This window comes from Varanus komodoensis, unplaced genomic scaffold (assembly GCF_004798865.1).
Source record: "Varanus komodoensis strain SLA01 unplaced genomic scaffold, ASM479886v1 scaffold9, whole genome shotgun sequence".
Classification (NCBI taxonomy): Eukaryota; Metazoa; Chordata; class Lepidosauria; order Squamata; family Varanidae; genus Varanus; species Varanus komodoensis.
This window is the reverse complement of record NW_025336598.1, coordinates 28,112,107-28,127,302: the sequence shown is the minus strand read 5'-3', so window position 1 is coordinate 28,127,302 and position 15,196 is coordinate 28,112,107. Positions and strand designations below refer to the sequence as shown.

General features: G+C 42.2%; 1 protein-coding gene across 1 annotated transcript in view; it reads left to right on the top strand.

Annotated features, from left to right (window-relative positions):
* Positions 1 to 11,286, top strand: part of GAD1 (glutamate decarboxylase 1) — a 56,913-nt gene extending 45,627 nt beyond the window's left edge. The window contains exons 8-16 of the mRNA XM_044418036.1: positions 941 to 1,020; positions 1,151 to 1,205; positions 3,017 to 3,133; positions 4,112 to 4,176; positions 6,550 to 6,628; positions 8,246 to 8,395; positions 9,112 to 9,219; positions 9,651 to 9,740; positions 11,113 to 11,286. Coding sequence (XP_044273971.1) covers positions 941 to 1,020; positions 1,151 to 1,205; positions 3,017 to 3,133; positions 4,112 to 4,176; positions 6,550 to 6,628; positions 8,246 to 8,395; positions 9,112 to 9,219; positions 9,651 to 9,740; positions 11,113 to 11,286 — 918 coding nt within the window. The remainder of the gene's footprint in view (positions 1 to 940; positions 1,021 to 1,150; positions 1,206 to 3,016; positions 3,134 to 4,111; positions 4,177 to 6,549; positions 6,629 to 8,245; positions 8,396 to 9,111; positions 9,220 to 9,650; positions 9,741 to 11,112) is intronic.
* The last annotated feature ends 3,910 nt before the right edge of the window (positions 11,287 to 15,196 follow it).

The window sequence follows — 15,196 nt, the reverse complement described above, 5'->3', positions numbered from 1 at the left end:
AAGGGACAACATTACCTACACACACACTCATACACTTTTGACTGTCCAGCTCTCAAAACAAACTGCTCTGTGCTTGTTATTCCCAGTCCCAACGACATGGAGGTTGTCCTTTTTTTATGAATTTCTACGTGTCGCTCTTTGACATGCAGCACAGCCAGTTTCACCATACAATCCCCATACAATCCCAAGCACGATACTTTTTATTAGCTATTTGCCTCAAAGTGGTAAAATTGGTGAAGCCAGCATCCAAGCTTAGCACAAATGCATCAGCCAGACTGTCTGGCATAGACTTTAAAGACCAAATATCAGCAACATTAATCCAATTGCCTTGCTTATTCAGAAAGCAAGGCAAAAGTGCAGGTTTTGACTGTTGTTGTTACGTACCGTCAAGTTGTCTCTGACTTGTGGTGACCCAATGAACTGGAAGCCCTCCAAAATGTGCCATCTATCACAGGCCTGTTCAGTGCTTGTAAATTCAAGACTGTGGCGTCCATACATCCCCTTCTTCTGCCTCTAACTTTCTTTGGCCTGGTTGTCTTCTTCAGAGGGTCTTGCCCCAAATGGCTTGGAGCCAGGATATCTGAAAAGTCTATCCACTTTCCCATCTTCATCAGAGGCTGTGTTGTACGCCCCACCAACCAGAGAACCTACGCTGGTGTGTACATGAAGCAGGGCCTTTTCTACAGTAGCACCTGGACTATGGAACTTCCTCCCAAGGGAGGTCAAGTTCAATCCATCTCTGTTGAGTTTTACACAAGCAATAAAACCCAGCAGTGAAAACCATACTATTTTGTCAAGCTTTTCTGCCTTTTAAAATTGTTATTGCCTCTTTTAAGGAGTGTTTTAGTTTGAGTTTTATTGGATGTTACGTAATTGTGCATCACTTTACATCTTTTTTTTAAAGAAAGTTGGATGGTTTTTGTTGTCTTTGTTATTGCAGAGTCACTATTCAATAAAGAAAGCCGGAGCTGCGCTTGGTTTTGGAACCGAGAATGTGATTTTAATAAAGTGTAATGCAAGGTAAATTGGCTCATAAGGGCAATTTGTTTCTCCCTGTTTATGCACAGTGAAAGATGCTAATGACCTGTTGACAAGATCAATTAATTAACTGATCTTGTTAATTGGGTTTTGTGTTTCACTTCGATTGCAGGGGCAAAATAATACCAAGTGATTTGGAAGCTAAAATTCTGGAAGCCAAACAAAAGGTAACTTGGTTGTTGTTTTAAATCTGAACATATTTCCTGTTTAGATTAAGACTAAATAGGAAGCCTTAAGACACTGCAAGGACTTCTGTAGAAATTTAGAACACATGCACTAACCTAGGCTAATGGTGCAGTGATATATGTGACTACTTAGAAGTAAGTGCACTTGAGAGCAGTTACTCTCAAGTAGGTGTATATACTCTAAGTAAATTTTGTTGGATATAAAGAAACTTAATTCTAAACAAACATGCATAAGATTGCACTATACATATAGTTTGTGTGTTTCTGCCAGGGTAAAAGACAGTTCTGGATTACAGCAGAACTGTATGTTGATGGTCAGTGATGTCCCACGATGCTGGCTGTTATCTGATGCCGGCAACATCGACCAGTGCCTTGCTCATGCTTCACTCAGCATTTTGAAGCTGAGTCTATATTGCAGGCTTTATGGCTCCAATCCTAATTTTGGGACCTTTCTGTTTCTTCACCTATTCCCTGCCTTTTACACCACCTTGCCCCACTGGCTGCCTCCACATGCTCTGGTTCAGCTTTCCTAACAATTGGCCATGCTGGCTGGAGCCGATGGAAGATGACGTCTGAGACATTTAGAGGGCACCACATTGAGAAGGACTGACCTCGCTTAAAAAAAATTCTGTAGAATTTGAAACCTTCTACCGTTTCTTCTTCTGCAGGACCTTCTACAGGACCAACCAAAACCTTTTGTGGGATTTTGGTTGGTCCTAACTGGGTGGTATCACCTAACTGTGGATTTTGGCTTCCCCAGACATTCTGTTCACAGAATAGAGTACAAGGATGGTTCTTCTTATGTTCTGCTTGTGAATGTTCCCAGACAGCTTGCTAGGTGGTTGTCTGCTGGAAGTGGAATGCTGGACCACATTGGCTTGGTTTTGTCCTTCAGCAAATATTTTTGGTTTTCCTTGAATTTCTACCGCAAACATGGGATTTATCAAACTCGTTTTGTTCTTTACCTGATACACCCCATGCAAATATCCCCAAAATGCCAGCATTCTAAACCCCACATGTTCAGATTTCACCAAAAACCCTCAGTAATCTTTCTAGCCGCATCTCATTATTTCATACAGCAGACTGCACTCTGGGAACTTGGCTGGCTAGGGAATGTTGGGAGTTGTAGGACTTGGTTCCGTCTAAATATGCATTGGTTTGTGGCTCTTTAGGGTGCAGACTTTTGTGGCTGCCCGTGACCCTATGACCCTAAGGTTATGGGCACCCATGGGCACGCAATTGAGTGAGGGAGGAACCCTCAAAAACATTCAGATGCCTTTCTTCAGGCACCTAAATGTCCCCGTCTCCACTCTCCCAGAGCAAGCCACACACTCCTGTTGTCCCAAAAAGAGTCTTCCATCTTCAGGGCCTCATCCAGCTGGCTGGATGAGGCCCTGAAAGCACCATGCTGGCTCAGCAGGGGAAAGTGCCCCCCAAAAGTGGAGTCGCTGCTGCAAAAGTGGAGAAGTCCTTCCCATGGTCACAAGAGGGCCACCTCCTTTTCCTAGGGCTGACCAGGGAGCATTTAGCTGCCCCTGGACTGCACTCTTAGTGTATCTAGTTAATCTGTTCCCAGGGAACTAATGCCATAATATATTTTATATATTAGACACACTTAGGTTATAGGGTTCCTTGTGTCTTCCAAATAAAAGAGATGCAACAGTTTACAAAGAAAACTCCTCTGAAACTGATTGATGAATTTGCTAGTCATTGTAAATCGAAGTTAGTTTCATTTGTCCTTTTAAAACATTTGCTTCTCACGATAAAGCTAATCCTCTGTTTTTCTCTCATAGGGATATATCCCCCTTTACGTGAATGCAACTGCTGGCACCACAGTTTATGGAGCTTTTGATCCTATTCAGGAGATGGCAGACATCTGTGAAAAACATAACCTTTGGCTCCACGTGGATGTAAGTAAGGCAGGGCTTCTCTACAGCAGACATTTAATCTGGTGCTTTCCCAAGGATGCTGCTTCCTTTTCCTTCCAGGAGGAAGAACATCCTCTTGCATGTTTCTTTCCCGGGGTCGTTTCCCCTCTGCCTTTCTGTCTGTTCTTATATGTTCCATTATACAGCACAAGGTGGTGCTAAGGTATAGAGCGGAATTTAGATTTTGCACAAGGTTTCCACTAAGGGTATCCTCTAGGAAAATGCTCTATTATCCTTGTTCCAAGAAAAGCCATGAAAATGGCTGTAAAATGCAGAAGAGGCCCTGGGAGAATAACCATGTCAGGCAAAGGACCTGCAAACTCCTGTAAGAGTGGGGTCAATAAATATCTCATGTAGAAAAACCCTAAGGGTACAGTCATGCCCAATAGAAAGAAAAGAAGCTTGCCACTCTCAGTGGTCCCAGATCGTCCTTCTGGTTGAGGCATGCTGGGAGTTGTAGGCCCCTTTGTCTGCTAAACACAGCATAGGATTGTGCCTTAAGGCTGCGATTCTGAATACATTTACCTGGGATTAGATGTCACTGACCCCAATGAATTCTGAGTGCTGATGCATAGGATTGCACTGCGAATACAGTTATCATTGTCAAAGAAAAGAAGGATCCTGGTAAACCTTGTTCATGCTTGTGTTGCTGAGGCCTTAAAAAAAAAGCTGGTCACCATTTACAGGGAGTGTAAAATGCACGGCCTGCTCTGAAATCCTGCATGTTTCCTTAAGAATTCAGCACTGAAAGCAGTGGCAGGACTGAGGATGTGGGGGTGGGTCACTTGTGGTACTCCAGGTATTTTGGCTAATAACTCCTGTCAATGCTGGCAAGCAGGCCAGCAGTGAGACGTAATAGAGATCAAAACTTCTAAAGTTTTGGAAGTCGCCTTTGGAAGTCGCAGAGTGCAGGATATTTGAAAGCTCCTGAACATTTTATTTCCCTCACATCATTTTCAGGCTGCCTGGGGAGGTGGATTGCTAATGTCCAGAAAGCATCGTCATAAGCTGAATGGAATAGAAAGGTACTGAACCCTTTTAATTTGCATCTTGACTGAGTGACCTCTCTAGGTTTACATGACATTTCATAACCTAGAAAGACAGACCCCCATTCTCAAGCATATGACCACATTTTGAAAAGCCACGGACCAGGGAGAAAGAAGTATGTATGAGGCTAAAGTGTCAAATAAGGAGAAACGTTCGTGTTAATTCTTGAGCATTCACGAGAAGCAGATACAGTTGTAATTCAGCTGGCCTGTATCACTTTGATCTTTGCATTGCAAACCAGACTGAAACAAGAGAGACTTTAAGTCTGTCCTACTAGACAAATGGGTCAGCATTAGTTGCCCTTGACCTCAGGGGGCCTTGCCCGCTTTCTGAGACAGCCCCGGTGGATTAGCAAGTAAGTCTTCTACTGACATCATGCAATCTGTGGCTGTAAGTGACATTTTTTGGCTTCTACCTGGAACTTAAGTTCCTAGAGCACTATTAGAATCACTATCATGGTAACAACCTTGACCAGGTATGTGAGATTTTGGCCTTATTTTGTGGAACAAGTGATCTGGCCTTTTGCAAACCCAAGCTGCTGAAAGTGGGAAGCCCATGTAGAGAAGCTGCTCTTTCAGGATTGATTTGAGTGTTTAAGAGACGGTAGTGATAAGCAGATCGCGTAATGGATGCCATTACACTCTGAGCTGTGCTGATTAACTGATTTGGTAACATCATTCCCAAAAGAGCCACCTAGCAGCAGTACGGCAATTTCCCTTCCTGCAAAGTATTTACAACTGATGGTGACATTTGACAGATACTTCCCACTGGATTTTGATTAACTACAACGTGTAATTCTGTGTATAGGTTGGTGCTTGCTATTTCCTGGGGCACGCAGTCCCCGCATTTCCAGCAAGGTCCCTTAGTAAAAGCTGCCCTCTAGTAGAGATCAAGAGATTCAGCACACCAGTTGTTCCTTCAGGAGGTTCCAGGTGTTTTGCAGTTCCATCTCTTTCAGCGCATGAACATCATCCACCGGCCTGGAGCTGAGAAGTCTGTCACAGTGGGACGGCTTCCCTGCCAATCACTGTCGGCTTTTCCTGTCTGTGGTCTTTTCCGTATTGACAGAAGGGATCCTAACGGGGGCCTGCAGCAACCGCTGTGTGTGCCTGCCTGGGCATCCTTCCACAGCTCACAGATCAATGCAGTTAATTAATGTGAACAATCACCGGGCTCATGGGGGACAGTGGGAGACTTATGCGGGGCAGGAGGCAGGGCGCCGGCTAAGCTCACTTCGCAGGGTATGCGCCAGGTGCTGCTCTCTTCAGCTGGTGGTCAGGGCCCGAGAATTGGTTCACACCTTCATGGGCAACTTCTGTCTTGTTTGTTAGGATTAGGAGAAAAATGGAGGGGAAAGGAGAGAAAGAGGAGAGTAGAGCTGAAAAGATGTTGAGGAAGGAAAGGCCTATGTGGGTGAAAGAATAGATAAAAAGGGACTCACGTGATATGACGAGGCTAAAAGTGGGTTCTAGATCAGCAGTGGATGAAGCCTGCAGGTCTTGATGGAGCACACAATGGCCCCACATGTTATAATAGTTGTCCATTTTGGACCACCAGAATATTCTGTGTTCATTGCTTTGTGCTGGATTGCAACTCCCGCTATCTCCATCCGTTATAACTGAGGATGCTGGGAGCTCTGACCAGCTGTCTGGGGGGCACTTATTTAGCAAAGTCTGCGCCAAACATTCCAGAAGTCCAGCATAAGTCCTATATTTTTACTCTCGTTGACATTTGCCACCCTGAGGGCTCAGTTTCCTCTTGAATGGCAGTGCCATTCTAGCAAATACACCAGTGCTGTGGTCATCGACTTTTCCAAAGGGAAAGACGCCAGCCCAGTCTCTCCAGTGCCTGAGACTGCATCCTGGGCGAGCTGATCATTCCTATTCCAGGAGCAGAGCTGCTAGGCCCCCAGAGCAAAACAAAATGCTCTTGCCCATATCAGCCCCGGGATCAAGTCATTCAAGTCTTGGTTGCCCCTGCTCAGGAAGAACAATGACCTGCTGAAAGAGGTTAATAAAGTTTGCCTCTCTTACTCCCTTACAAGATGAATTATGTAAATGTAATGTGTGGATTTGAGATAAAATAGCTCCCAAGTCACTAAACATTTATTTGTTTTATTATCCTTATTTTGTTTTACTTTATTTTAGTAGTTTTTACTCATGGATTTGTATCGTTTATTGGTTTTAATGTGAATTGTGGATTTTATTGTTGTGTATGTTGTACTGTATCTTATGTTGTACACTCTGAACTTTACTGCATTGTGAGCCACCCAGAGAGCCTACGGCTAATGGGGTGGCGTATAAATTGAATTAATAATAGCAATAATGAACGCTCATCCATTGCTTTTGTAGAGCCAATTCTGTCACATGGAATCCACACAAGATGATGGGCGTTTTGTTACAGTGTTCTGCCATTCTTCTTCGGGAAAAGGTTTGCTTGAATATTTAATTCCCCCCTTTTATCTTTATGGGGCATATCTTACTGTGCAAACATATTACCATTTATACTCTTTTAAGCGCTGTAGCCTCTGCCAAGGAATCCAGGGCACTGTAGCTTGCTGAGATCTCTATGAGAACTCCCTGCCAGAAAAACAATCCTCGGGGTTCCCAGGTGATAAAGGCCCAGCCATTATACCAGTTTGGTTACCCAGTGTGTACCTTGAGTTCACATTTCTGCTCTGTCCTGTTTAATCCATCTGCGGTCAGTATAATTGGGGAGGAACTGTTCATACATTTGTATTAAAGCTGGCAAACGCTGTGGACAGAATCCGTCCCAGGGCAAGTTACAGCACGTGCCTCATCGCAAAGGTGTCCAAGTCGCATGACAACTCGGTGGGTGTTCCCCTCTCCCAGCACTATTGGGAGCAGCCATGCGATGAGCGCCTGTGGAGCAGCTCTCATGGCAGTCCTGTGCAGCGCAAGGGCGAGCGATGAATCGCACTGTGACCGTCCTGGACTGGGCGCAGTTGCAATACAGAGGTCACCTGTGGGGGCTACTAAATGGGTCAAACAAACTAAATTGGGCCTTTGGGTCTTTCAGGAGAGTGATGGAGGCCATTATTTCCCTTTTAGAAATTGGAGAGAGCAGGGTCCTGCGCAACACGGGGCAGGGGCTGTGTGCAGGCAGTGGACCATGGGTTGTCCACTCCTGCGTTACATGGTCTGTTTTAGCTGTTTTGAACTGTTTGTTTTTTCCTGAATTTATGATAGTTTATATGCACATTTAGTATCCTTTTTATGTATTGTTGTAAACTACCCAGACAGCGTTGGGTGAAGGGAGGTATAGAAATGAAAATAATAATAAGTAGCAGAAGCAGAAGGAACAGGAATGATCCACAAGCAACCACAGAATCCCGGGCAGGGCCTCCCTCACCATGTCCCCGGCTGTCCCCAGCTGTCCAAGTCCCATGGGGATGAGGAGTATGCTGGCGATGACCTCCCTGTGGCACCTGGGCATTACTGTGCCTCCATAACCTTTCCTATGCCACTGCACCCATTGTTATGCCAATGTAATATCAGCTTATAGGTTTTAATCTGCCGCCAGGGTGGATCTGGATTTTATTTGTATTACGTTTGATTTTATTTTATGTAAGCCGTCCCGAGGCTATGCGATGGGACGGCATACGAATACTCTAAATGAATAAATAATCTTTTGTGCTTTGCTCAGGCAGAGGGTTTAGGAATTATTTGATTCAGTCCAGCAAGTGTGACTCACTGTTAACATCGGCCAGACAGATACCTCACTATTAACCACTGTGGCTGGTTTAAAAGCAAACAGTTGCATGTTTACAAGCTGCGCTAATGTCCGAGGAACGATAGGCCAGAAAGCTGGCATGTGTGCCAGAGGCACCTTCCATTTTTGATCAGTAGGTCATTCAACAAGCAGTGTTGCCGAAGTGAAAATGGAAAAAGACATCTAGTCACACCTAAGAATAAAGCTTATACTCTCTTTGGAATTACCACATGCAGGCGGGCCAGTGTGCTCATGGCAGTGCATTTTAATCTGTGTGTCGATGGCAGGTATGTAAGAGGCGTGTTTCTGCCACAGGGCATACTTCAAGGCTGCAACCAGATGTGTGCAGGCTACCTGTTCCAACAGGACAAGCAGTACGATATCAGCTATGATACTGGGGATAAAGCCATACAGTGTGGCCGCCACGTGGACATATTCAAATTCTGGTTGATGTGGAAAGCAAAGGTGAGCAGAACATGTTGGAAACATGCGGAGCGATCCCATGCATGGTGTGCTCAGAATGAGGCCCACGCCGTTCGGTGGCTGTTGGGCCTCAGTAGGCAGTGTTGGGATTGTAGCTTCTAGCTCTTAGAATTTAAATGTGTCGTTGGTCTTAACTGTTGTGTTTCTTTAGGAGAAAAACATTTCTGAGACAGTAGGAGAAGGAAAGAAGTTTGGAGATATTTAGTGAAACCAAATTCTCTTCCATGAGTTTTTTTTTTATGGACTAGTTCTGTAATTCTGCCAATATTTTGTACATAATTGTGTAATAGTATTCCCGTAGATAATTTTAGATCAGTGGTTGATCTCACTCTCTTGCTTCCCCCCACCCCCAACTGTGTGTGTGTGTGTGTTTGAGAGTATGTGTTTGGGTTTGCTTGAAAGGCATAGTTGCAGTTCCAATATTTAAGATACATATTCTATAACACTATGAAATGATGAATAATATAAAATTAACTTGTAGATATGAGATAAAATCTCCAAAGTCACTAAATGAATATGTACAAACCTCAAAACTAAAAAATATTATTTATATCAATAATCTTCTGTTTAACTTGGATAAATAACTTGGATAATATATAGCTGAATCCCAACCTGAATCTTTTATAGGAAAAGCTAATCTGAGGCTACAAGATTAATACAGATCTGAATTTTAAAATGAGTATTTTTCCTTTAAACAGGGCACAGTGGGATTTGAAAGTCAGATCAACAAATGTCTTGAATTATCAGAATACCTGTATAACAAAATTAAAAACAGAGAGGAGTTTGAGATGGTTTTTGAAGGAGAGGTAAGTTGTGGACCCACAAGCTACTTTCGAATAAACTGGGCATTTGTGAAATAGAAAATGCACCCTATTTTACAAGCTGCATCAAAGAAAGCCTTGACATTTTTCCAGTTCTAGCAAACTGAGCGTGCATTTGCTTCTTGTTGCTGTTTAAAAATGGTGGTGGGGAAGAGAGCTGAAAATGGCTCTGGCTGAAACTGTGCTGGAATTGTGTGTGGGCTTCATGTGCAATACATGCTTCAAATCGCCATGGAAGGAGGGAGCCCAAAGTGGCCTTCGTCTTCCTTGCTCAAGCAACAGTGAGTCACGAAACAGCGTTTCAAGGTCAGTTTCAAGACCTCGGGAAGTACGTCTACGGGGTGCTGTGAGAAAAGGAACAATTTTTGTTTCGTTGCGTACAGTGTTGATGTTTTGTTTGTTTCACCTTCTCATAGCCTGAACACACAAATGTTTGTTTCTGGTATATTCCACCAAGTCTCAGAGGGATGCTGGACTCCCAGGAGAGAAGAGAAAAACTACATAGGGTAATTGTATTTATTTAAAGTATTTCTAAGCAGCCTTTCAGGGCAACTCCCCGCAAGGTAGCATGCAATAAAAATGTGACAATACAATATGAGAACCCCATAATTAATAAAACCACCAGAAGAACAGAGAATGAAAAACAAATAAAAATCAACAAAGAGCTCATTACAACGACTGGCAAAATATAGAAGTCTTTAGTCTTAAAGAAGCCTCCAGGACAGACACCCAATGGACAGAGGCTGCCATTAAAGCCTTTACCTTTCTAAAACCTGGGAGCCAAACGAAGTCCTCATGGCTGGGGGTTCCAAAGACATGTGGGTTCACCAATATGACCACCTTAGCTCCTCACTAAGCTCATCTCAGGGGATTGTGGAGGACAGGAAGGCCTGGAGGAATGTTGTCCATGGGGTTGCGATGGGTCGGGCACAACTTCGCAACCAGCAACAACAACAAGGTGCATAAGGTGACCCTGCCTGATCCTGAACTCAGAACAGGCACCCAGTGCAAGCTGTGCAAAATTGGGTGTTGCCAGAGATCTGGGTCCATTCTGCTGTAGGGTGTGTGGACAAATGTTAGCCCCAGCTCTGCAAAAATTAAAAATATGTTTGAAAAAACCCCATTCTAGAAAGAGTTAGCAATCAATCAGGACAACATGTGGAGATAATCAGGGCACAATCCTCTGCGCATGTAGACAGAACTACCAGAATTTCACAGCCCACACGGCTGTGTGGGTTTATAGGATATTTTTTTTCTAAACTTCCATAGGGTGGCATCCTGTAGTCTTTTTAAAAAGTCAGACTTGGAACTATTCTATTTACTAACATTAACAAGCCTGTGTTAGTGTAAATCCATTATGGATTAGTTGATTTATGGATGAGATTGCTCATCTTGACTGGAAACTATAGTGTTATAGGCAAGCCAGGAAATTATGCATTATTTTGTTTATAATTATACACTTTTGACATCATGAAATCTCCTGTTTCCAGATTTTCTGCCTCAGGTGCAAAAATGCCAGAGGCTGCCTGACTTCACTGTGTTACTTCACGTCCCTCTTTCAAATGTCTGCTGTTTTCTCTTAGCAGTAAGCAGTATGATCAGAGCTGTCTGCCAAAGAGCAAACATGTCATTAGGGGTAATAATAATCAGGGGTTTTATGGAAATTGCAGGGCTGCTTCTTTTTGATATTGATTTTAGGGAACTATTAAAGAGTACAGGATACATTTGCCACTTGTTTCAGCTTATGAGTTCTCGTTGGCTCTTTGATGCTTTCTTAACTCAAATCCTGCTTTTTCATGGACTTAGTCTGAAATTATGGAAAATATACAGCAAGAAGAAGGTTCCTTAACATCTTTTCTTCTGTGTTTGAATTGAAAGGTGGCACCCAAAATCAAGGCCCTGATGATGGAGTCAGGAACTACAATGGTTGGATATCAGCCCCAGGGAGATAAAGTTAACTTCTTCCGAATGGTCATTTCAAATCCGGCGGCTACTAAATCTGATATTGACTTCCTCATTGAAGAAATAGAAAGACTGGGGCAAGATCTGTAATTTGTTTCAATGACTACTGAAACCATTTTCCAGTACTGGCTTTCCCCCCGTCTTTTGGTTAACTAGTTCTGTAGAACACATTTTAAGATGATCCCTTTTTAAATGTTTGATTCTTCTGAGGCACTTTCCTTAAAAACAATGACAACCCACCCACCGCACCCCCAGTAGATTAGTAGAACATATATGTGTATTAGTTGATTATTTTACCACAGGGGACAATAAATTATCTTGAAATGTATTGTTGACCCTATTTAAGCCTGGTAATTCTGGTCAGCAAAAAGAGCATTGTATTAAGATAGCCCATAAATAACTCTGCACAATATCTATGTACAGTGTGTGTATATATATAATATATATATAAAATATGCATATATATTATATAAATAAAGTGGTAATTTACCTAAGAGTAACTCACAGTATGTTTTCCAACGCAGAGGTGTTTCCCATCAAGGACTGCTCTTGTACAGCCTTATGCATATTAACAGGGCTTGTCGGAGCATCGCTTTGGTAGATGAAACGTCCACACTCCCAGTCTAGGCGCATTGCTTGGGGGTTTGGCCCATTGCTTCCCACAGAGCACACTGACAAGTAACCCTGGGCGCCCCCCACTTGCCTCGTGTCAGCGGAAGTGCAGTGGATCTGGCTACATTAAAAGCAAGCAATAGAACTTAGGAGCACTCATGCTCTGCATGTCTGGACTGTGGTCCGTACTGTGAGATGTGAGGAAAGTTACGCTGCCATTAAAATGTAAATCTTGTGATAACCAGGCAAAGATGTACTATCCCGATGGAAATTGTATAAGGAACATTTTTAAAAATATAGGATCTTAAGAGCTAAGGACAATGTTTAACCTTATTTAAACTTTATTGTTGGTGCTTCTCTGATGTACAACAATAAGGAAACACATCCTAAACAGTACCACCTAGTTGTTGTATGTATGTCCCCTTTAGTTGCCATTACGGGGGATAGTAGTAGCTGAGTTGTTGTAATAGTTTATATTATTGTAGCATTTTTTAGAATTTGATTTGTGTAGATTGTGTACATTACAGTTAAATGGGGTGGAAGAGGAATTGAATGGGGCACGGGGAGGAATTAAATGTTGTAGTTTTCCAGCAAGATAACTGATCATTTCGAGGTATATGAACTGTTTGCTTCTTTATATGCAAAAATTTACCACGCTAAAAGAGTTGTCTTGTATTTTCTTCCATTTGTAATGTATCCTATTTATATAATTATCAAAGTCCTAAATAATGTTTATTGGTATTTTAGTGTATTTGTGAGCCAAAGAAAAGATTAAAAGTTAGTTGACATGTTTATATAATAGTGCCCTTAAAACAATAACTTAACAGATAATTTTATTGTCTATAAAGAATACTAACATTGTATATAGATTTTAGTCTAAGAAGGTACTTTCATTTTAATAGAAATGTCATCTTTACTGGTTGTCCTGTAGTCTGGCTGTATGTTCAGTGTTCTGGATGCTTTCTTAGTGGATGGATGCTTAAACAAGGCGCCTGGATTCTCATGGTACCTCGGGGCCAGATTCTGCAATTAGTGTAGATAAATTCTGCGCAAGATACACAAAGGTCACTGATGGTTCTGTGAAAGTACCATTGACTCTACTGAATGTCTGTCAGAAATGCAGACTCCCCATCTGCTAGAATTCGCGTGAAAAGAGAAGAAGAAGAAAAGAATGTTTTGAAGACAGCTGCTTTGCGACAATGAGTTAGCATTGCGTAAGGATCAGAGTCACCTTAGATTTTATGAGTTAGCACTTGGTATTCCAAATTTTTAGCTAGTCTTACTACTAAAAACCAAGTGAAGTCACAGGAGTGGTCTGTTGACAGGATTACTCCAATCCCATGCCTGCTATCATAAAGCCTTCCCAATATGCTGCTATAGCTTTTAGCTTCAAATAATGTCTGTTTTTTTCAAAAGCATGATAAATGTTCAAGGGCACAGCCCTGCACAAAGTTACAACAGTTCCTGCTGAAACTAACAGAACAAATATAATCCATAGGAGTTATGCACAAGTAACTTCATGCAGGATGTATAGCCTGGATTTTAAGAAATCATGTGTTGCTGGAAAATCAAAGCACTATTTTGATGAATGTTTGTTCAGATTTGTGTAGCTTTCCAGGCATTTTCCAAGTATGGCATGAGCATCATTTAAAAGTTTACATTAATTTAGAGACTCTTGGATACTGTCTCCACCTTTACTCTCTGCTTTATGGTCTCTCATATATATCCTTGCCTCTCTCTTCTGTGCTCAAGCAATCAGCTCTTCTAGTTGTGATGTGTCTAGACTGTTTTAAGTGTGTTCTGTGTCCATATGGCCTTTTGATATCATATGAAGGGAACAATTGAGAGAATGCGCAAAAGAGTCTAACATCTGCAATCTCTAATTCATTTCCAAATATAAAAGGCTGAAATTGAAAAATAAGCCACATCTGTATTTTTATAGGCATAGTGGGACACGGGTCCCGCTCTTCCTTTTCCTGAAAGTTCAGTGCTTGCAGCATGCTTTCCCTCCCTCTCCTACTCTCCTAACAACTTTTCATGAAAGTTTTTTCCTTTGATTTTCTCAAAGCACTGGAGGGAAAGTTAGGACTGCTTCCTGTTTTGTGATCCTCCCCTTGCACTCCAGCAGCAACATACATGATGTTCTGGCACTCATCAACCCACGTTGCAATTCAGCCCCCATGCAGCTGACATTCTGCTTGTTCTTACTTGGGAGAATTTGTTCCATTTCATGCAACGCATGCTTAGGCTGGCAATTCGATAGGTCTCACGTCTTTCGTTACATTTATGACAGATGTGGGGCTGTCCAGACATTTTATTTATTATTTATTGTTACTTCAATTCCTATGCCTCTACATTAGCCCACACCTGGGCTTTATTTGCTTAAAGATATCTTGATCTTTAGCTGTGCGTGAGCCAAGTGCAAGGCAAATACTAGTCACCCCTTCTTGCAAATAGAGCAAGCAATACAAACCCTTGGAAGTAGGGGCACAGGTCTTAGTGGTGCCAAGACTGAATCCTGCCGCTGATACCTACAGCAGCGAGATCAGTGCTGGCATCTCCTTCCTAAAGCTATCGGCACATAGGAGAACCTCAGCTTAACTTTTAACTTCTCCAAGCTTCCAAAAGGGCACTAGTATGCCAGTCAGCTAACTGGAAAAAAATTCCAATGGATTAATCACTTGATCACTGACAAATATTCAAAAAATGCTATTGTGCAGATGGCAGCATACTTTTTAAATCTTACTATGGGGTTACTTGTTTGCAAGGACTCCTTGCTCCCTAACTCTAAGGTAGTGGCAGACCTAGCTGCATAGCCCAGCTTTTCCCATGGACTATTAGCTAAAGAATCCAAGAATCCTTAAACAAGAATATGGCCAGTCATCAGTGGTAAAGGCCAACAGCTAATGGAAAGCGTGTTAGATTAAGACCAAGGCAACCCAGATTCAGATTGTCCCTCAGCTATGATGCTCACTGGGTGATGTTTGGTCTATGACACACACTCGGCCTAACCTACCTCACAGGGTTGTTGTGAGGCAAAACTGGAGGAGGGAACTATGTATGCTACCCTGAGCTCCTTGGGGAAAGGGTGAAATAAAAATGTAATAAAATTAATACATTTTTTAAAGTTAATGTCATTGCTTCACAATTAACAGCTAAGTTGTTTTGTTTCTTTTGTTTTCAGTTAAGTTTCAACCCTGTTTGATTATCTTTTCATTGCTCCCATACCATTGATGCTTTAATGATACAAATATTCTTTGACAATATTTGACCAATCAATTGAACAAATTTTATTTTGAGCAGTCAAATGCCCAACATTAAGGATGAGATTATGGCACAATTTTGTATATTTTAAGGACCTGATGACTTACTACACAGAAATCAAAGA